This window comes from Gymnoscopelus braueri, assembly GCF_963280865.1.
Source record: "Gymnoscopelus braueri genome assembly, chromosome: 11".
NCBI classification, from domain to species: Eukaryota; Metazoa; Chordata; class Actinopteri; order Myctophiformes; family Myctophidae; genus Gymnoscopelus; species Gymnoscopelus braueri.
Genome location: NC_137613.1, coordinates 35,923,237 through 35,946,787, shown reverse-complemented (window position 1 = coordinate 35,946,787; position 23,551 = coordinate 35,923,237). Strand labels below are relative to the sequence as shown.

Below are 23,551 nucleotides of genomic sequence, written 5' to 3'. Positions count from 1 at the left end.
TAAACCAAAGCACAGATTTGGAAATACCCTTTTTCAATCAGTGCTGGTGTTAAATTGCCCACGTATCTATCCAAAAAACGAAACAGTATGCTTTTGGAAGGCTCATTTTACGAGGTATTTTATACGACACGTAAGCACCCTACCAACGTTGCTCACACAAAACACATGGATTTTTGGGGGTATTTTTTTTTTACCACCACCATATCGAAGAAACACAAAACACAAAGGTGTGTGTGCTATGATGAAGCAGGCACCAGGGTTTTAAATTATTTATGAAATGTAGTTGTAGGCTACCTGGACCATTTCTTAGGCCATATGGGTCATATTCCAATCTGCTGCATGTTTCTTTGGTTATTTATGCTTAACTACCAATACACATAGTTCCCTCTCATTTTTCTGTGGTAGGATAGGCCTATGTGCAAATATAAGCAAAGGTATATCCAGCCAGCCAAATAACGTAGCCTACATCATATAAATCGTAGCATGTATGGTATAGCAGTAAGCATTTGGGATTAAACCATTTGTTATACAATGTTTTAGTTAAGGGATAACAGCTAGGCTATAATATATAATATAATTCAATTATTATTATTATCATGCGTACTTGAAATGGACAGAATGCGTGATTTAGACATTCACATCATCACTCCACGGGTAGACGGCCAAAAAAACTGTAATAAAACTCATTCCATTCTAACCTCAATTAACTGTACAAAATTATGCAAGAGAATACACTAAATTACAAACATTTATAGATTAAGAAAGTGCCCTCTGTGAAAGGCAAAACATGCACAAAATATAAATAGAACATCGTAAAATACGGTATAGCAACCCAGTCTATAGTTTAGACTACGGGAGAACATGTTCACTATTAGGAAATTAACTACTAAAAAGTGTAAACTGGCTGATAGATTTGGTGCATGAATCTAATTGTCCTATCACGATATCCTTGCTGTATTATTTGTAAGGCCATTAACACTGTAGGCTATACTATATTTGTATAGGCTATATTTACATTAACAAATAATGATGTGCCAATAGGGAGCCACGATACACAATTTAACGTGGTAGTAAAATAAAAGATACATATATTTATTGTGGTGTACGTGGTTGCCTACTTTTAAAATTGTAAGGTGCCGGGGAAGCGCACACGAAAAACAAACAAACAAAACAAAACATTAGTAGCCTACTAAAATGTATGTATTAGCCTATAAATTCAACGAAAAATAAATTAATTAATGAGCACTGAGCAGTGAGTCATTTATCCTGCAAAAATACGCCTATCTTGCTATTTTGATTCTTTAATGCTATTTATATTTTTTATTTCAAGTGCAGCTAGCTACAAAGAAAATAACAGTTAATTCTGCATAAAATATGGGAACCAAACAAACCTAACGCAGCCTATATTAAACAACTATAGAGTTAATTTTATTACAATGCCATATATGCCTTCATAAAAAAAAATGTAAATAAAGAAGCCTAATAATAATAGAATAGTCCCCACTCAAAGGTGACCGTGAATGCGTGCGTAAACGCGGATCAGACATAATTATCAAGTTACGTTCACTAAAGCTAACTGGATCAAAGCTAATTTGGTACACTAAACAACCACCACATTGTGCTATGTGTGTGCTATGTTTATTACCAGCAACTAAACAGGGAGTTGGGCCAACACCCCACAAGGCCACAGGCAATTCAACTCGAAGGAATCCTGTTCACTGGCTTTGCCTTTTTAGATTTAAGGGCAAATACAAAAGGTGCGTCATGTTGGGCCATACAGTTCTATCACCTTGTTGATATGAAGCCATCACATGGCCCAGAGACACCAAAACGCATAGGGAAATAGCTAGGTAAGGATTGTACACACAAGTATGTGCACTAAACGTAGACAAACACCTTCAAAAAGGGGGGAAATGGAGACACAGTCCAATGGCTCTCAGGCAGTAAAAGTAAAGGGTGTTTTAACACGGACCCAGTTTACCACAGGGGCTATTCACTTCTTTTGCCCGCAGATAACAGCCTGTCTGGCGGATCTAAATATCGCCATAAAGCCCTTCCCCTCTTTTGTGTTGGCCACACTATTGCGCAGTGGAAGCATCCGGTACTATTAACCCTCTGGCGCGCCACTGAGGTCGCTGTTGCCCACTCAACTTCCCCTTCCCCTCCACTGCAGTGGTCGTAACCGAGGCCTTGTCTGACGTGTCTGCGTCACGACTGACATGGAGGAAAAAAAAAAAAACATCTTAGCTTTTACGCTAATTCCAAGTCCACGATGCATTATAGCTATAGCTTTCGACCAAGTTAAATATAGGATAAACGTCTACCGAGGCTTAATGTAAAGGAGAGAGAAAACCCCCAAGTCGAACGGACAAGAGAGAACATTAGAGGAGACAGGTTAGAAATCCAACAGCATGCAGCCACGCTCTCCGACTTAAGCCCATGGCTTTTATAAGCATGGTGACAAAATAGGCCTACCTTTCCTCCACTTTCAACAACTCCCCATCACATTTATGTTCCAGATTTGCTCGCCTGACAGGGTTCGGTGTGTATAACTGGGGCAATTAAGACAGTTTCGTGTTGCAGGGGTTTCAAATGGATCCCAACAACATGAAACTACCTAAACCACTCGACAGTCGATCCATGGCCTCGCGTAAAACACACCAGACAAGTCCCAAATGCACCATCGGCGTCGTGGGTTCCACCATCAAGTGCACAAAACAGTCAGTATTGGAGAAAATGCAATTACGTTGTTTACGCTAGTGATATATGCTAAAGAGTAGCAAGACGCAAAATCCCACATTCACAATAGTAAAAACGACTTACCCGTTGTTCCAGCAGTGAATCCAAGCATTCCCAAACTAACCCAAATTGACTATTTTATCCACATTTTGTTCTATGCGGTCCACATTTCCAGCACTGTGTCAGGCCTCCTCTCCGTCTTAAAGGCTCTCTCACGACTGAAGCTGGGATTTGAGGAGGGCGAGAATCGTCATATACAGACGAGTCATAAAACTCTACAATAGCCGGCTAGGCATGCAGCTGGACGACCTAGACACGTTATAGCCTCCTTGGCTAGGATAATATACCTTCATTATATCCGACAGCCATTACAGTGGCCTATAGAAACAGGTTTAGCTTATTCCCCCAAACAAGACAACATACAATTACAATCAGCTGCTATTACACCCATTTCGGTTAGAAATGCATTGTTAATAATACCAAAAACATATAGGCTATAGCCAACAGCGCTGTAGACAAAGCTGTTCGAATCTCTGTTTGAGAATTTCAGACAGACCAAAATATAAACAAATACCGGTAATAAATAAAAAATGAATCATACAAATATAAGCTGCTACTCATTAAATGCGAACTGATAATTTATTAAGCATTACACAAAATCACAAGGTCATATTTACACCATAATGTACAATAAAAACATTCCTCCATGTTGCACATGTTCCTCGGTTTACGCCCTTAAATCAATAGTTTTTTCCTCAATTTATACATTTAGCTCATACATAGAATAGGCCTATATCATGGTACTACAACTAATGACCAATGGTGAATTATTAATCCCGTGTGTATAGGCATTATGTTTCAAAGTGATAAAAATTGCTAAAAATGCAGAAAATAGTTTCTGAATAACGTTTAACCATGCAATGCCAATTAAAATAAAATAAACATGTTTTATATTTGGATAACTCAATTTAGAAAGACTATTTTGGCAAAGATTTGAATAGGCTATTGGAGCCATGTTCCGTAGGAACGACTATTTTGAATTGCATTCATTTAATTCCACTGACGACATAATATCCAACTGGACGACAGAAATAACAGAATGCATGGAATCAACAATACAAAACACAACATCATAAAGACAGGGTGAACCCATAACATTCACGATTCTTTTTTTTTCTCAGTAGCTTCAGAGGACGATGCATTGGGCTTTTAGCTTAGCCTGAAAATATGCCACCCCCTCCCCTCCACAAATGAAATGAGTCATTTGAGTAATTATACTTTCCACCAAAATTTCATCTTATCCCCCCCTCCCCTTTTTCTTGTTCATCACGAAAAGCCATAATTGGACGTGAGTTCGCGGATCCTGTTTTCTCGCGTCATTTTCTTGAGTTTCATTCTGCGGTTCTGGAACCAGATTTTGACCTGTCTGTCGGTCAGGTGCACGCCCTTACTGATCTCTAGGCGACGCTCGCGAGTCAGGTACATGTTGAAGAGGAACTCCTTCTCGAGCTCCAGTGTCTGGTGCTTGGTGTAAGGGCAACGTTTCTTCCGGCCGCTTTTAGCTGTCAACCAGTTGGCCGTAGTGCTTTCACTTTTTGTGTCTCCTAGGGAAAATATAGGAGATACATGATAATATAGGAGTTGCTATAGTTCGTGCTATATATAACATGATGGGGAACTATATAGCTACCTAGCTAATTAATGTAATTATGAGAGTGAATAAGGGTCCATTTGGGTAAATTATAGCCCTCAGAGTTAAATTCACATTGTGTTGCATTTTACTGTCTAGGACTAGCCATATAGTCTCTTCCTCCCTCCCTATGTGTCTGTGTTTTGGTGTGTGTGTGTGTGTGTGTGTGTGTGTGTGTGTGTGTGTGTGTGTGTGTGTGTGTGTGTGTGTGTGTGTCTGTGTTTTGGTGTGTGTGTGTTGGTGTGTGTGCTGGTGTGTGTTTTGGTGTGTGTTTTGGGGTGTGTGTGTGTGTGTGTGTGTGTGTGTGTGTGTGTGTGTGTGTGTGTGTGTGTGTGTGTGTGTGTGTGTGTGTGTGTGTGTGTGTGTGTGTGTGTGTGGAAGGTATGCGTAAAATATAGGCCTCCCCATTTGATTCCCCTGACTGTATAGCCTAGCTTGAATGTACAAACTTGAAACGTGCTACTAACAATTGCAGAATTTATAATAATTGTCTATTACATGTTTACACCAGTTTACACCAGTGGTCGAACAAAGGTTAAAGTTCAAACATCACTACAACGCCATGGCAAAAAAATGGTAGAAGATAAAGACATTATGGCTCATGGACTTAGACCTATATGTCTGTGCCTGTCCGCTATATGCAGTTTTACGCAGCTGTAAAAAATATCTTTCTAATTACATGTTGTTTATATGCAGCTTAGTAGCCTATATTAACCTTTCACATTTAACTTGGCTGATGTTTAGACTTCACACAATTAGGTAAAACGTTCCCTGTCACTTTGACTCATATTCTTATGTCTAATGTTTTGGTTTAAGGCGCATTGACTGTTTGGGTGTTGTTTATATGCTATTGTTTAACAGATCATATATCCCTGCATTTTGTAGAAAAATCCAAACAAAAAAATAATACAAAACAACAAAAAATATTGGTGTCAATGGCAGTAAGATACCCTACTGGTTTATGTACAAATACAGCTTTTTTTTAAAACGCCACTTTGAATTGTTGTTGGAGCCATAAAGTTTACCAAAAACTTCACTTGACAGGTGCGTGAAAATCCTTCAAGCGTCGCATACCTGCATAGCATGCAATCCAAACAAACTTGTGAAGAACCACACCTTAAATGATCCCAACCGCTCACCTTTGGTGGCCTTTGACGCTTTCCCTTTGTCAGCCTCTTCTGCCTCGTCAGCAGAGGAAGCCTCTGCATCCGACGACTCCCGTGCCTCGTCGTCCGCCGGCGGCCGTGCGTGCTGCGCCTGCAGCAGGGCTCCGTTTCCCGAGGAGACGGGCTCCTCGGTGCTTCTCCCCTCCTGCGCCGTGGCTGGTGCAGCGGAGGTCGGCGTCGGCGGAGTGTGGAAGCGAGCGGGAGCAGGGGGGTGTAGGCCAAAATGAGAATGGGAAGGGTTCGGCTGGGGGCCGTTGTAAAGTTTATGAGAATGTGCGTGCGTCTGAGACAAGCGGAAGTAGCCCGGCACAGGCACAGAGCCCCCGCCACCTCCATCCGTGACTGTGCACGAGCCCGAGCCGGCGCCAGCTGGAGTTAGCCGGGAGTACGTGAGGTCTTCGGCGGTGGAGGCTTTGGGGCACTTCTGCGGCTCATACAGACAGTAGGCACTCTCTTCCTTAATGTTCTGCGGGAAGGAGCAGGGCGCGACCTGGGGACCCACCGGCTGCTCTTGCTCCATTCGACATGACCTCTGCGCGTCCATCCACATCTCCATGCTAGACATGTATGCCCCCGAAGCGGGCACCATGGTCTGGGGGCCGACCTCGGTCCGCTTGCCCATACCTGGGAAGTATCCATAGTTGTGTAGTCCGTAAGGCACATCTGTGGCGGTGCTATGGTGGGGCACACACACGGCGCTCCCTGGGTAGTGCCCTCCACCGCCCTCGGTGCGGCCACTGATCAGAGAATCCACTAAAAACGCATTTCCAGACGGACTGTCCGAACATGACATTATTGTGGTGTATTTTGGCGAAGGGAGAAGATAGCCCTTTCTGGCTGACATTTCTTGTGCAAAACATGCTGGATATGATTAGAGGTACCCCCCTCTCTGCTGTGCTGCCTGGGAAGCCAATGGAGAGGCTTAGAGACGGGCAGTCCCTCCCACTCAGAGGCTACGTAGTCATATCCATCATGGGGCTGAGGCAGAGAAAGCAGACAGCACAGCAATCAGTGTGTTCTCTCACCTCGGTTTAATGCACCACCATTACCCTATATAAAGCAGAGAAGTCTTCCACAATATAAACTTTAGAACATATTAAAATTGCGCTCATGGACGCTCGCAAAGACGTGAAATACACACAGGCTGCAGAAGCCACCGAATTATTTTTTTTCCAGAGAAGAAGTTTTAGTTTTCCCGTTTGTAGTGTTACCATGAAAACCAGATTACAGGCTAAATGCAAAAAAAATAAATGCAAAAAATACAACTATCAGTTTGTCTTAACCTATAAGTTTTAAATAAATCAAAACATGATTGTGGACAACGGCTGAAAAACCCAAAACCAAATCCCTTTCGTTTCAAACATGACTGTAACTCATAAAAAAATGCCAGCAGAGGTTAAATAAAGCATCCCCTTATACTGGCCAATTGAGATTAAAAGCAATGGGTTACTGAAACCCATGCAACAACAAAGGCATAAAATAACAAGCCACTGAAGTGGATGGTGATAAAAGGTTTTAATTGTGGAAGATTCGCCTTTGGCAAAGGAGTTAGCGAGATACTTTTTTTGTGGTGCATCGTCTTGCCTGAAGATAAAGATAGTAGCTATGCGTCCCTCTGCAGTAAAAAGGAGTGGTGTTAAGGATAATCCTGACATTTTACCTGGTCGACTGAATAACAGGCGCCCAAATACACACTTTTTCCAGACAAACGACAGTTGCTAAAATTGTACGGGTCTTCAGTTGACATCCTCATATCATTACCCTTGTATTATCTTGTAATTTGTAAACTATACTCAAAAGTACAGTTTTCCTTAATATGCCATTTTAGCGCAGAGGTTAGGATTTATGAGAATATTCATAATGATAAAAAGGGCCGTGCGTATAGCAAACGAGACCGATGGCAGTATAAGCTACTGAAAGTTGCCATGCCAGACAAAATGTATATACATGTTATAGTTTCGATAGTAGTTTATACAAAAACATATCAATTAACGTACTGTGTTAATTCAACATTAGCTGCTTTAATAAAAACATAATAGCTACGTTGATGTTGACATTCCAAGCCGCTAAAGCCAAGTTCTAATTTCATAGCATGTGTCTCATGACAAAGTAAATTAGTATGACTATAAATGGAAAATGTACATACGTTATACTTCAGGTATATGTACAGTTCGGTTTACAAGACATTTCCTTACATTTTACGTCAGTTTAGTCCAATGTTGATTTAAAAATGATAATGGTTCCTTGTGGGCCAAACTGATCATTACGCACAGCGTGGTAAGAAGTAGTAAAAGCCTTTACTTTCGTTTATAGACTGTTACAACATGTAAATATTATTTCGTGTCACCACAAGCTTTACCCTATATGACCGGGGAACCACGTTTAAACAAGAAATTGTACACAATGCTGTATAGAAACTAATATTTGTTAGCGCGCCAAACGTATTACAAGATTGGAAGGGCCATGGCAGTCCAGGGTGCCACAGCAATGCAGACATAATGCTTACACATACAACAAGTCATCCTGCCGGTCCAATTTGGTGCAATAAGGACCACAATAAAACTCTCCCACTATTTCGCAGTGTCCTTGGCCATGTGCTCCCAGGCAGCTCGCTCCAGGTTGAAGTTAATCTCACCCAGCTTTGCCATTACCAGGGCCAGGTGGCGGCGAGCCCTCCGGGTTTGTTTGTGGCCTGGAGTCCATATAGGGTAAAATTTGGGAGAAATGCGTAAATTAGGCTCATTTGAGTTTTCAAATAGTCTGTCAATTGGCAGGTCATTTGTCAGTGAAAGTACACTGGCTTGTCCATTAGCGCGTTGGCGCTGGAAACGGACAACTCGGCTCTAAAACAAAACGTTAAAAAATCCCAAACAATATATTTGTTGAATTTTTTGATACCATGTTGTACTACATATGTAGATAGGGATAACACAATATAGGCTATATTGTTTCACGAGGGAGAGAAAGGGACTAAAAGGGATTCGTGCGCTGATGTAAGCTTTGTCAAAGCCGCACTGACCATTTGTGCTTTAGTAATAAACTCCCCTAAACTTAAATTGGAAAACTACTACAGACACATACTAATCAAACACAATAGGTTTCAATTCCTAAATGACCATTTCCACAAACGTCGGGTCCTTATAAGACACATGAGCCACAATCGGAAACTGAATACATCAATTAATTATGTGTGCCCAGTATTAAATAGTTTTGGTCCGCACACTTCATGGTGCTGTATTGCCATTGAGGCTTATCTATATCTTTGTGTTACAGTTATTAATTACATCTATTAAATCCTCATTTTCACAGCTGCCCAGCTATTATTTCCTTAAAACAGTTTACTCTGACCACTGGCTTTGATCAGGCCCATATAATCGTGGCCGGAGAGGCCGTTTGAGCCGGATCATGTTCGTCCCGAGTGCAGTTATGAACAATAATGCGGGGTTTTATTACATCCAGCGGAAGCATTTATATTTTTCACAAGAGACAAAGGAAAAGGAGGCTCTGGGTCCACACGCTTGTAGGTCCAGAATAACCCCTCACGCCTTGGACTGACACCGAATACCCCCCACCACCCCTCCTCCCTCTCGCTATTCCTCTGAAAGACAGGAAGGAAAGGGAGACACGATCTGCCATATCACAATCGAATCTACTTTCTCAATCACATCCTTCATACACTTGGCACACGCGGAGAATGATGTGTTTTGGAAGGACACCAAATGCTGCAGAGACGGATTTCTTGATGAAAAGCTGTGGACCATGAATGAGCAAAAGGCCCCACTATAGCGGTTGTTGTGATTTAAGAGGAGGGGTGCATTAGCACGGAGACCATCAGAAAATGGAATCATTAGCCTAATTTTGTATCCAACATCCACCAGCTCACTGCTCTGTCGTTAAGATGGACATTAACTACTTCCATTTTAAATAATTAGGCCACAGTTACCCAAACGCATAACAGCCGTGGCCGTGGGTTGTTGTACGGGCTGCGGATTTCGCCAGGTACACGCGCGTACCACGCTATACCTCAACCATAAATACTCCCAAGCTCAGCAAAATGAATAGCACATGCAGCGTGGAGGCTTGGCACAGATGTGTTGCCTTATTAGGGCCTCCAGTAATACTAGCCTACCGCACGGACCTTAAAACACCAGCAATATTAGCTATGCTATTGTCAGGGGCCAAACACACTGCCTCCACGTGCAATAGCATGGGGTCTCAGTATATACTGGAACAAGTACACACACACGTGTTGAATGGCACAGAGCAACTTATACAGCCTTGCCTGTGCGCGTAAACAACTTTTACCTGCATGCATGAATGTTGAGGGATTCTTGTTGTGAGCGCTTGCAGACGAAAAGATTCCACGGCCATGACATTGGTCCCATTAGCGCCGCCCGGCGGTAAGGAGCAGGTAGTCGTCAGTCCAGTCGCCACCACCGCCACCCCAGAATCTTGGTGGATAAACCGCGCAAAGGGGAAAACATTCTCAAATGAAGTCGATGGGCAAGCAGAAGCTTTTCCTATCCGTCCCCTCCCTGTTGTCGCTCTCGCCTCCCTGGTAACACAGTTAATAACCTTGGGTCTCAGACAGTTTATTGCACTGCACTCCAATTGTACAAATGCTCCAGACTCTCAGACAGCTTTTATGGTTGCGTTGCTGCGGCAACGGGGAGGATGTCCCGTAATTAGGGACGGAATTCCAGCGCGCAGTAAAGGATGCGCGAGGCAAGGCCGGACTATGGCAGAGAGAAGCAACCATAAACTTCAGCCTCTCTCCCCGCGTTTATGGCCCTTTTGACTGTCATATATGAACGCCAATGCGCTGCGGCTAGCTCCCATAAACACAGTGATAACAACAGCAAATATGGCGGTCCGTGCTAAAGGAGAATGTTGTTAGAAAAGTATTTTCAAACCCCAATGAGTGAATGACAGGTTATAAACACACACACACACACACACACACACACACACACACACACACACACACACACACACACACACACACACACACACACACACACACACACACACACACACACACACACACACACACACACACACACACACACACACACACACACACACACACACACACACACACACACACACACACACACACACACACACACACACACACACACACACACAGTTATAAGAGTGGACTTAAAGAAGTTCAAAGCCAATGAATTTCACTATGGTAGGCTATGTTGGATTCAAATTGAACATACAAATTATACTAAGATCCCCAGACCGCTCTGTTTCCTAAAAATAGCCAATCTTACAATGTATCTGTGATTCTGTCTGTGTGGACTATGTTTTAAAATTTAGGAAAGCATGTCACTAAAACACACACTGAGATGAGTTTATAAATAAACCTGATTTTTAAATGGTCTTCCTTTATTTTTGTCTGACAAAAACAAACGCATTATTCTCATATTTTGTATATGGCCTATAACTAACATACGTTCACCTAATGCAGTAGGTTGGGCGCAATAGGATTTGGTAATTACGCCGTTTTTACATGTTGTCTATATATACAAACATATGAATGCTACACCATTGGTATAAAGATTAATTTCTTGTCCGAATTCTACGTGCGTAAATGTAAGGCGGCGCGGAATTTCCCTTCACATTTTCTTTTACAAACGTATACCTACGTTACATGCTAAATCAATGAAATGAATGCGGGTTTATAAAACAACAACCAGGCACAATGTCAATTGTTTCAATAATCTTTTCCTTTTTAATTTCGAAATATAGGATAATACAGAATATTTTGGGCATATCATAGCAACTGATTCAATGCGATGACCCTGACCAATGACAAGACGTCTGAAAATGTATTTAATGTATTATATTTAGACAATAACGTACCAAAGGATCACTGAGTAATGAAAAAATATTCTGTCGTGTGAATCAATGTATCGACATACTGAGAAGGCCATTGCATATTACCTGTATGAGTGTGTTAGGCCTGTGTCTCAGTGCAAGTCGACCCGTGGATCTACTACAAGCTTATCTCTGGTTTGGCCTGTATAACTAATTATCAAATGATTGGTATTAATAGACTCCACAAATTCAAACCAAATGTGGAAAGGGTGATGAAAGCTATACACAAATAGAAATATCAGCCCTTCATTGGTCTACTGAAGGTCAATAATACAATTTGTGGTCAGCCCAAACTGAACAGGGACTCCAACAGCCTGTTACTAGATGGACTTTAAACTTGGTTAGCCGTGACATTAAATGACATAGTAAACAAGTGGCTACAAAATAAATAAAGTTCACAAACAGAAAACACATTACATTCTCATCCGCGCAGACGCATTATTTGGTCACACCAAAGTCTTTAGTCTCAGTTAAGTCCCATATTTACCATCACGAACCCACACGTTACAACTTTTCTGACTTAAAGACATAAAAAAATAAAAATACGTCTTTTGATTACAAAATACACTGGGTCAGTCCATTTCAAGACTGGTAATGTTGCCCGCGTGAAAAGTAAAATTAACAAGGCGTCTGTGACTCACAACAGTACGAGCCTTCACCAAGCGGCATGGCTTTTTTAGTGAAGGCTAATTCCGCTTTAATATTTTCAAATGAAATCTGAGGAGCGAAATAAAGTCATTAGAGGGCCTCAATTCATGCTCATCCTTTAAATGACTCAAATCATGTTTTACAGCTGTCCTCGAACTTGAAATTAACCGTCGAGCATGTTGTTGCTGCTGTTGCGGCCATTGTTGAGGCAAAGACACCGCCCGTCAATCAGTCCGTCAGTCCCACACCAGAGGATCGCAGCTGTGGCGTTTGATCCCCCCCCCTCCACCACCACCTACAGTAGAGGATTGGACGTGTAATATTGTAATCTGTCTCTGTTCAGTTTCTTCTCCTTCATGCGACGGTTCTGAAACCAAATCTTCACTTGTCGGTCGGTGAGGTTGAGCATCCGCGAGAGCTGCAGACGTTTCTCCTTGTTAATGTACACACTAAAAAAAAATTCTCGTTCAAGTTCTCTGATCTGGTATTTGGAATAAGGACACCGTTTCTTGCGTGTCCTCTGTCCATCTGCAGGAGAAAAAAAAGAAGAGTATATATACCGGTCACAGAAAATATAAACAGCTCAAATTAGCCATGGCTATGTTGCTCAGAGGGTTATGCGCCTTAATGTTACCCATATTACGCATGGATGAAAAACATCTCAATAAAGGGCTTATCAATTTTGGCTTATTTCTATATTTTAGGTGCTTTATGTAAAAAACTATAATCACACTTAGAAAGCTTTACAAATCAGTACAAACCATTGGATTGCCTGCTATACAACACACTGTAGCATTGACCTTTTCCCATCAAGAATAACAAAACAAAACAAAACAGCAAGCTTCCCCTCGAATCCTAGTGGGCCACGGCGATTGGATGAAAGAATATTTATAAAAAATCTAAATCCATACAATACTATCTAATAATATGTTTATACCTCAGGAATCAAGAGGACATGCAAAAATGTACAATGGTAGAATATATGCACACTCCATAATGTCTTTAACACAAGGGCTAGTATGTGCTAAACCCTAAACCAGAGGCACCACCCTCATTACATGCAAGCGCTCCTTTAACGCTAAGAAACCGTGAAACTAGTACATTTATGATACACGGAATTAAGACCATGGTGTATTACGATACATACGCATAACCCTATAGTTTCTTTTTTGCAAACATCAGGCAGCGTTAGAAAAATCACTGGCCTGATGTCTTTCACGGCCAATTTCAATTCCAAGCACGTGATCCCGCAGTTTATAACAAAGTTTTGTTGGGGAAATCTACAGGCCCTCAATAAACCTTATATGCTTATAAAACAGCATATAAAAATTTTAACAGCAGCGCGCTAGATTGCAAACTTTCTCTCATAACCAAGGCGCTGACTTAATACGTACTGCTGCTGCTCGATTTCTCCTCATTGTTGCCGGAAGATGACTCTGGGCTGCTGGCTTCCTCCCTCGGCTCCTTCCCCTCTGTGTCCCGGCACGACGGCGCGCTCTCCTGCGCAGAGCTCGGCTGCTTGGTGGCCGCCTTGTCCCCCGTGTAGTCATTTGTGGAGGAGCTCTCCGACGTGTTCCCGTACGCCGTCTCGAAAAACTGGTCGAATGCTTGGGGCAGCACACCGTTTCTGCCTACATGGTTCCCGTAGAAATTGGAGGCAGCAGAGCCCGCACCCGTGTGGTGGTGGTGGTGATAGGCGGCGGGGTTGTTTTTGGCGAACATGTCCCCAACTGCCGTCTGCGCCGACAGACAGTCCCTGTGCACCATGTCCTCCGCGGTGGGGTAGCACTGGGGCAAATTTCCCCGGTGCGGCCATTTAGCGGACGCATCTATGGCAGCATAGTCCCTGAACGTCACCTCTCGCACGGGCTGGACTTGCGGCAGGTTAGAGGAGTAGGAGTATGTCATGGGGCGGGTAGACGGGGTCTGGGACAAAAACGAGGGCAGACCGGAGAAGTCAGCCCCCGCCGACACGTAGTAGGTGCAACTGGGTAGATACATGTTCGATCCGACGGGAACCCTCTCGTCAAAATCCATCATTCCTTCACTCTACTTTTCTATGTGGGGTTCGCCTCTATAGCCGCCCTTAACATGGCTCTGAAGCGCCGTGACTCGTGCCTCTTTGAAGCAGGTTCGCGAGGCAGAAATTTTGAGACGTAAGCTGACGTGGAGGGCCATCTCCATCCATTCCAGGGAGGCGTAGGTCACGTGACCGACGGCAGAAATTGACAGATTTTCAGCTAGTGTGTGTGTGTGTGTGTGTGTGTGTGTGTGTGTGTGTGTGTGTGTGTGTGTGTGTGTGTGTGTGTGTGTGTGTGTGTGTGTGTGTGTGTGAGAGAGATCTTAAATGGAGTTATTCATTGAAGGTGTAGCCTAGGTGTGTGTGGTGTGTGTGTGTGTGTGTGTGTGTGTGTGTGTGTGTGTGTGTGTGTGTGTGTGTGTGTGTGTGTGTGTGTGTGTGTGTGTGTGTGTGTGTGTGTGTGTGTGTGTGTGTGTGTGTGTGTGTGTGTGTAGGAGAGTGAATGAGTAAGAGACATACTACTGCATGTCCTGAAGCTTGACATTGGTGCTTTATCGCTATGTAGGTCTAAATGAATTCCTCAACATGCAGCAAGTCAGAGAAAAAATATATAAACGCACGGTTGTTAAAATGTATAGCCTATGACAAATCGCAATCGAAGGTTTAACTACATTGAATGTCAATTTCCCATATGCGATGTGCGTTTTGAAAATGCATTCTGGGGTTAGATGTAATTAGCGCTTTATGGAATATCATAGTATTTCACAATAAACGTGTTAATTAATACGCATCAATGGCTATTTCATAATACAAATTGTGCGCCTAAACTTTGAACCTAAAGGCTAAATGATTAGTCCGAGACATATCAAACAACAGCAACCAAATGAGTCTATAGGCAATAGGCGTAGGCTCGGTAAACAACCCAGTTGGTTTTGAAGTCTGTCTTTGGAAATGTTTGGTCATCATTAGTTAACGTTTTACAGCACTGCATTTGGCTTTAGTGAACATTTGGTTATCATGGTCATGTTCAAGTAACGCTTGATGTTTCTCCCTGGCTGTATAGACGGCAAAACGTTTGGCAAAAACTATTACTAACCTCAGAATTTAGGCAGATTAATTGACCTAGAATAATCAACCATGTGGCTCTAAAATGTCGGATCAATAGGGTTGAACAGCTTCTAAAAATCAAATATTAAAAATCGTACAATTTCGATTAGGACAGCAGCAGCAGTGAAAGAATACGAGATCAATGTCCTACAGAAACCATGGGCGTATGAAAATAGATTCAATAAAATCTACAAGAATTGATGATCAAAGTCTTTACGCTAGGCCTATACTTTACAGCACATTAAACAAATAAAGTCTTCTATTCCATGATGCCAAAATAGCAGAACTCCCGTTTAGCTTTTTAGACTCGCACGTGGGCACTAGCCTACTCAAAATGCCCCTAAAGTAGGCCCATACACCAGTCGACCAGTGACTCCATGCAGTTCCACCCAGTTTGGGTGCAAATATTTATTTTAATATGCACCAGTAATGTGCATTTAAAAAAAATAGCCCACTGGAAACCACTAGACATGTTTTAGGTGTTCATCTAGTGATTTTTCCATCCATGTCATGTATCTTCTATTACCCAGTATTTTAAAATGCCTTTAACCCCGTTTTGTTGATATAAACATGTGATATATAGGGAAAAAGACCAAAGGCGGAACATCATTTCAAAGAGGGCAATGCTGCACCGAAATTAAAAATGACCGCTGCTATATCTCACAGTTATTGCGCAAAATATTGCCATTCTAAAATCAATTTTTAATCTGTAATGTCATTAGTGGAAATATGCGGTTGGTTATAGGCTATAGGGGGCTTGTATTTGAGGTTTCAGGGCAGCAAAATAAATAAGCAGACATTTTAAACTGAAAAACACACTGACTGTAGTCATTTTGAACCTCGCTTGTCATAAAACAGAAGTAAAACCATTTTTTAGTTTGAGTTTTTTTCATTATCTATTAGCCTATACTGTTTAGAATGTAGTATTTGCAGAAATAGCATTAATATCACTTTGCGCATGAACACCTCAGTCAAAGAGGCCACCGCCGAGCTTGTTTGGGAGAGCCTGCAACCTGACGCTAATGTGCTGTGAATGAGAGACCTGAGCACGGATTAGGACCGCCGGGACTCTCTGTGCCCCCACCTAGCTTTACCCAAATCCAGCCGGTGTACACATGGGGCCGCAAGTTGTGCCTGGTGGCACATAGGCTATGTAACATAAGCTTAAAATATCCCCTTTGTTAAGAAGCTCCAGGTACAAATTAAAAACCGGTGACTGTATCAGGACGGGGGAACTACCATGCAATCTGTGTCATCCATCGCCTCTTTGATAGGCCATTTTATTTGGATAAATTGTAGGGTCACAAACAACTCCAGTCTATGCGACCACACGCTCCGCCTCTCAGTCAATCCAGACAAATTCTACGACTTGTGTTGGAGCTTTTAAGCTGTAATTGAGCACAGGGTGCCTTGGAAAACCAAAGCCAGCTCTGCACAGACCTGCGTTTTTATAGCTCCTATATAGTGTTCTACAGCGTCTTTTTTTCTCCTCGGCCAGACACCACAAAACTGGCCAGGCGTGATAGGAAGTCGCCACCTACACGGACTCAAAGTCAGCAGCCGAGATTTTCCTGCGACGTAGAAAAGGAAAAAAATAGACAATACGAATACAAACATGCAGGTAAGAGCTAAACTTACTTTTAACATGTGATAAACCCATATGGCTGTGCAGACATTTGCACATTTTTGTAAAACTTAGACATAGTTCAAGTTTGACCATAGTAGACTTATATCAAAGAGTTAGCACTTTTAAATATGCCTAGATTCTGTTTTGCTGATCCACAGGCGATCGACCCGATACAGTTATGATGGTTAAAAGTTAAACAGAGACAGTATGGCGCAGCGTAAACGCTCTCAACGCCAAAGCGTTTTGTCTGTGCGGTCGACTTCAAGTTCGGGGGAGGGAGAGGGTTGCCGCCCGCGGCGGAGGGCCTTGTTGTACTGAAGAGCCTCTGACCATTTAAGGGCACAGTATGCCCCGGATGGAGTTACTTGTGATTGCTTTTGCATTTACGCTCCTGCATGCCCGCGTGCAGTTACTGCAGTAAACTATGTACCAAACCAGGGGAGAAAGAGTGTGCATGGCGTTAGGTTACAAGATGGATCGATAACAATGTGCCAAAAGAAGGAAAAAAAAGAAAAAAGAAAAAAATTAAAGGAAAAAAAAAACTTAGAGACGACGGTCTAGTTTAATGAACTTCACCTTCCAAATAAGCATAGCCTAATAGATTCAGGCCTATATAAGTCTTAATTCACCTCCTTTGAACAGTAAAGCGACGGTGACACAGCACACTGATATCGTGTTGCATCGGAGACTTGTTATGATTAAACACCGTATTTATAGTGTTCTCTGTTGTACAATAACATCTGCGTTCAACATTTCACAAGATCAGATTATTTCTTTATGTGAATGAAGTGAAAAGCGCCATGGTCCTATGAGCTGCATGAATGTTTTTATGAAAGAGGTTTGCCAAAAGGGGAAAAGCTAAATATTATTTCTGTATAGTGACACTTTTGGCCCAAACGTCATCGGATTCTGTTTCCATCCGCTGTGATGTTCTTATGAAAGGCGTTGGTCTACAACAACAACAAAAAAATGGAGCTAAAACTATTAGGCTTTCTACAAGTGAATTAAGAAAGATTCGAATTCAGCCTTGGCGAGCAGGGAAAGCTTAATGTTTATGACAATGACTAAGCTACAACATTTAGACTACCCGTAGCCTACCATAAAACCTTGTAAGACGAACTGTGTTTGGCAGCTTCTAAAAGACAGTTAAAGACCTTTAGCTAACTTGCAAACAAAGTTTTTCTGTTTAAAACTTCTCAGATGGAAAAATGGTATCTCCCTTCTCGGCCACTTTATCATTTAATGATAAAAATGAGTAGCCTAGCCTACTACTCATATCGGCATGAGTATAATTTTAAGCATTATAGAAGAATAGCGTAATCTATCCAGCTGAAGAACAGGAATATATCAGAGCAGCTGTTTTAATCTTTACAACGCCCATACAAAAAAAGATAGAAATATACACTGCGTGTGGTAGCCTATATAAAAAGACGGAATAGTCACTTGATGGAAAAGTGCCATGGCTTGTGGGCCTACGTGATGCGCAAGGATGAGCGCATAGCCTATAGGCAAAACAAGGCATACACTAACCACATCTAGTCAATTTTCCTTAATATATATCACACAATTTCTTGTCCTGCAGTTGTTGCACGGCCGCTATAAGCATATTGAGGCTATTTGAAAAATGTGCTTTTGAACTTGAATCTTGGCTGATGAGACTTAGCCGGTTATTGGGTTGGGTATGAACATGGAGAAGGGGATCATATGGCCTACGCCTAAAAGACACCCGATACCTATACGAGCGAAACTTCAAACAAATAATCGCAGATACATTGGTACAAATTAACGTACGGGAATACACCCATAGGCGTTAACTTGTTTAAATCAGCGAAAAACTGTTGATTTATCCACAGGTGACAGAAATGTGGGGCGAGTACGATGGCGACGACAGAAGGCCAGAGGAGGGACCACACAGGGGAGGACAGTACGGCGCCGGACAGGAAAGGCAGCTCAACTCCATGGTCAACGGGAGGACCTTTGACAAACCAATGGATAAAGTCCAAATTATTGTTATCTGCCAAATTGTCAACTGTGAGAAATACGGCCTAAGGACTAATGTGGTTGGACATAAAGGATGATCCGAGTTTTGTAGATTCACCAGCTGAAGAAAACCATGCTATATTTAACGAGGAAAATACTTTTGGGGCGGAATTGGGGGGAGCTGAATATTTTTTTTGTTTTGAACACTATACAGCCTAATATCTCATCAAGAACGGTGGACATGGCAACATTGGGAACCATGTCTTGCTATATTAAGCGTGGATTTGATGGTGCCTTGGAAGGTCTACTCAGATAATAAAAAAAAAGAATTCATTGTCAATTAGTGCTCTAACAACTTATGTGCAATTTGAATAAAGAAAGAAGGTTCCAGGAGAATATTTGTGTAAATAAAAGCCTTTCAAGTTATGCACTTAAACTTGTTTTCTCAATGTGGTTTTGTTTGAGGATGGCAGTAGGCCAATGACGACAAACAAAAAGATAATACGCTACTGTCTATCTCTGGATTTTAAAGCTTGGGCATTTGAGTGTGGTTGAATGTGACTATGGGCCTACAAAAGACAATAATAATAATACCTCAGATTTATATAGCACTAAGTAGCTACTCAAAGTAGCTTTACATCGGGGCAAAGAAAAGAGGATAATGGATAGAAGGATATTGTATTATCAATTAGGCTACTGGGTTCATATCTTTTTTAATGAATTGACAATTCAAAGCATACAATTTCAATAAAATGTAATGCCACTCAAGTAAGTTTATAGTAGCATTCAATTTCCAATCATTTATGCCATATGTTTGATATCAGCCCGGCCCTTTGCGCAACTGAATTAGCTGTTTTTGTTGTTTTGTTTTCGGTTTACACATGTAGCCAGTATTTTGGCTAAAACTGCGAATAACAGCATTAGTGTGTAGGTATAGGCTACACAGGATCATAGATAAGTTAGGGTAGATTTTGATGAACATCTAACTGCAGGCTATATGCGTGATGAAAATATTCTGCAAGAAAGCCGTCTGATAATAAAATACGCCCTGGTTTTAATTCAGGCCAACAGTCACCTACATTTGGTATGAAGCGCGTTGTCGTCTGTACATTATTAGAAAAGCAAATAGTGGCTAATGACTGAACTGATCACTAGCCATTCAACCCAATTAGGCTATCATTCTAAAACCTAGTCGAAGGTGATTCGGACAACAGACCGTGGTGGCCGATAAAACAGGCAGATACGAACATCTTGTCTATAGTGAGAATATGACACATTTCCCTGTTGACCACACAGTTTCGTGCAGGTCTCTTATTTAGCCCACACATTTAACAGTACAATGTTACTCATTATATTCAGACAACTTTCCTAATCCTTGACAACACTAAATAGAAACTAACTTTGATTCGCGTGAATCGTAATCTTTCATGTAATCTCGGTCAAGTGCTTCTATTTGACCGCTGCTATGACCTTGGATCAGATTCTGTCTAAGGTATTTTCCGGCGTATTAGGATGATGTCCACGCTCCGTGCTCTGAGGCTTGGACAAAGCTATAGGTATATTGCCCACTGACTGAAGGTTGCAGCCTGGCCCTCATTAGCCTACGCCGAGAGACAGCGAAGGTCAATGTAAAGAGCATGGTATTGGCCGCGGCCTTTATTTATGTGACAGACTGGCGAGAGATGGCCCCCAGCACCTTAGCTTTTTGGCTATTTTTCAACTATTTACAAGATCAGAAAGATAACTATAGAAAATATATGCCAATGCATGGTAAAGTTTCTTCATAGAGAACAAAGTGGTGTTGTTGTGGGGAGTATAGGCGCTGTGAGAATGCAAAATCCATTCAACCAAGATGCATTAAAAACAATATGACCTTTTCTGGAGGTTTAATCAAAACGGGCCAATTTCATTCAAGTTATGAAATGAAATGGAATCGTGAAATGGCACAGCCTTTAAAAATGTCACGATGATTTGACAGAGCAGCAAAAAAGATTCACAAGTGAACATGTACTACTTCCTTCTTCATTTCCCCATTTGCCATTAACTTCAAATCAGCAAGCCCGCAAGTAATGTACGGAGCTCCCTAGTCTACGAGGGTTTTTCTTTTCATGTAAGGGAAATACGAAATGAAATAATTAAAATTTTACTATTTCATTCATCATTTTAGCAGCATTGGAAAGAGCGTCGTTCCATATTTTGCCTTAAGGTGGCAGCAAAACCTTATCTGCCAAAGAGGTAAATATACACCATAATGAAATCTTATCCAACCTACTACAGTTTTCTACCAATCAGAGGCTGGAAAGCCGATCTTGACAAAGATGGTATATTTTGTCAAGACCGTCGGCTGGGCGGGGTAATGTTATTGTGCGCATTGGAGCCTTTGTAACAGCGTTGCCAGGTTTTGCAAGAGAAATAAGCAACCAGGTCTATGAAGGACAATGGCATATTAATATTTTCCCATGAAAATGTTTGAGAAACACTGGTTTAAACAACATAAGGAATCACGCCGAAATAAGCAACAACTACACTTTAGAAACAAGCGCAACGCAACCACCAATATTTTCAAGCAACTTCACAGAAAAACAAGCCCAAAGTCACTTGTAATAAGCGGACATGGCAACACCGCTTTGTACAATGGCTATGGTCATGGCCATTGTACAGACCATAGAGGGGGCGGGGCCCTTTCAGGTTTGTTTTGGTCTACAGCAAGCCAATAAAGTGCCACTTTGCTTTCTCACAGCCAATGGGTGGCGAGCCCTTTCACTACAAACCAACAAGGTCAGGCCGTTTCTTTTGGATTACAGGAAGTGAAGTTGCCAATCTCGCAACCCATCCCGTCTCATTCTACAACCAGTGTTGCCATGTCCACTTATTATAAGCGACTTTGGGCTTCTTTTTCTGTAAAGTTACTTGTAAATATTGGTAGTTGCGGGTTTCAGTTTTTTAGGCTCGTTTCTAAAGTGTATTTGCTTATTTGGGCTTGTTTCCTAATAATGTTTCCTAATAATGTTTCCTAATAATGGTTCCTAATAATGTTGTTTAAACCAGTGGTTCTCAAACATGTTCATGCCATGGACCCCCAAATTAATATGTATTTGTGTGCAGACCCCCATCTGTAAATATTTTATGCCAGGGACGCCCATATACAAAAAAAGTATATATTCAAAATTGATTCCCCCCCCCCAGATTCTTTTGAAAATAGCTGGGACCCCCTTATACCAAATTTGTGTTCAAATGTTTAAAAACATATTCTATCGATCTACAAGCTCACAACGGTGAGCAATGCGACGCGTTGTGAGCTTGTAGATCTGCTATTTTCAAATAGCCTACGCATATTGGTTTTTAAAGTGCTCATGTGGCCTATTAGGCCTAATAGGCCACATGTCGCTTCTTGTGGGCTTGTTTTCCTAGAGCTGGTTGCTTATTTGTCTCACGCAATCTGGCAACACCGTCTAAAACACGTGCACGCGCCGCCGTGGCTGCGTCAGAGGACGCGGCGACGTTGCAGCCCCACCCCACCCGCCTACGTAGGCCATGTCTCAGATATCGCTTGTGCATGGCTTAGATTGGTCACAGTCTGCCATTTACATGGTCGGTATCTGAACGATATTATGTACAGACGGACATCCTGACATGATGAAACTACATTTACAAATCCATAGTTTAGTTGTGATTTAGTTCAGCTCTATATCAGGCAGCAGGAGTCTACTGTATAGTGTTTTCCAGTCGATTTAAATATTTACTCTCACTCATTCATGGTTGCCTTCATGCGTGTTCATGCTCTTAAACACGTTGCACATAATTAAAGCAACAGTCAAGATGCTGATGCAGACTTCACATTGAAAACAATTAGGGAAGGATGCCTTTTCCATTTTATTCCTTTCAGAAAGTATAAGAAACCGTCACTACCGTTATCCTCCCACTACTACTACTACTACTACTACTACTACTACAGCTGCTATTACAATTAGACATTGCTTAAAAAAGAATCCCCCCTATAGCCCATCTAAAGACCATGTTGTTTTTAAAGTCTCTTATGCCCTAGATGTAATGTAGGCCTAATACATAGGACATGTAATAGGCCTACATAGGACCACAGTGGAAACAAGTCCATGACTTTTTGTGTTTTACTGTACCTCCGTGCTGTTTACATTTTTGATTAATAAAATATTCAATCAATCAATGTTGTGAAGCACTTTGATTTAGGCTAGGCCGGGTGCTGATATATATCTAATAATTAAACACTTGGTTGTACAAATTGTAGTACTAGTAAGCCTTTAGCTAGTTGTATGAGTTTGATGATTAGGATGTTTTAATTTTGTTATCTGACAATACAGGAATATCTATGATCGAACGGGTGTTATCTACAATATTAGTGATGGTTTATATATCATAATGACTAATGAGCAACGTATTTGAGTTGCATGCAGCCTAAACAGACCATTTTAACATTAGCGTGAACATTTTTAAAGTTATATGAAGCCTGCTGGATCTAAAGAAAGAAAACCCAAGCTGGAGTTGGGGTTGAATGTAGAATATTACTGCATAAGTGCAACATAGACCTAATGCTACCAGTTAATAATGAATAGATAGGTTGCTATTGCTAACACATAAAACGTATGGGCCTCTCAAATCTAACCAAGGCCAAAACAACACAGATATGATAGCGGTGACTGCTGGTTAAT

General features: G+C 41.7%; 2 protein-coding genes across 2 annotated transcripts; both read right to left on the bottom strand.

Moving 5' to 3' along the window:
- Positions 1-4,065: 4,065 nt before the first annotated feature.
- On the bottom strand, positions 4,066-6,439 carry LOC308094646 (homeobox protein Hox-A10-like; the record flags this gene model as incomplete). The annotated part of the gene is made up of 2 exons (XM_080441417.1): positions 4,066-4,343; positions 5,569-6,439. The coding sequence occupies 2 exons, from the start codon at positions 6,437-6,439 to the stop codon at positions 4,066-4,068; spliced, it is 1,149 nt and encodes a 382-aa protein (XP_080297543.1).
- A 5,988-nt stretch (positions 6,440-12,427) lies between these two features.
- Positions 12,428-14,320, bottom strand: hoxa11a (homeobox A11a; the record flags this gene model as incomplete). Its single annotated transcript, XM_080441747.1, is given in 5 exon segments — positions 12,428-12,660; positions 13,527-14,181; positions 14,185-14,243; positions 14,246-14,290; positions 14,293-14,320. Coding segments are annotated over 5 exon segments (1,020 nt in total).
- Positions 14,321-23,551: the final 9,231 nt, after the last annotated feature.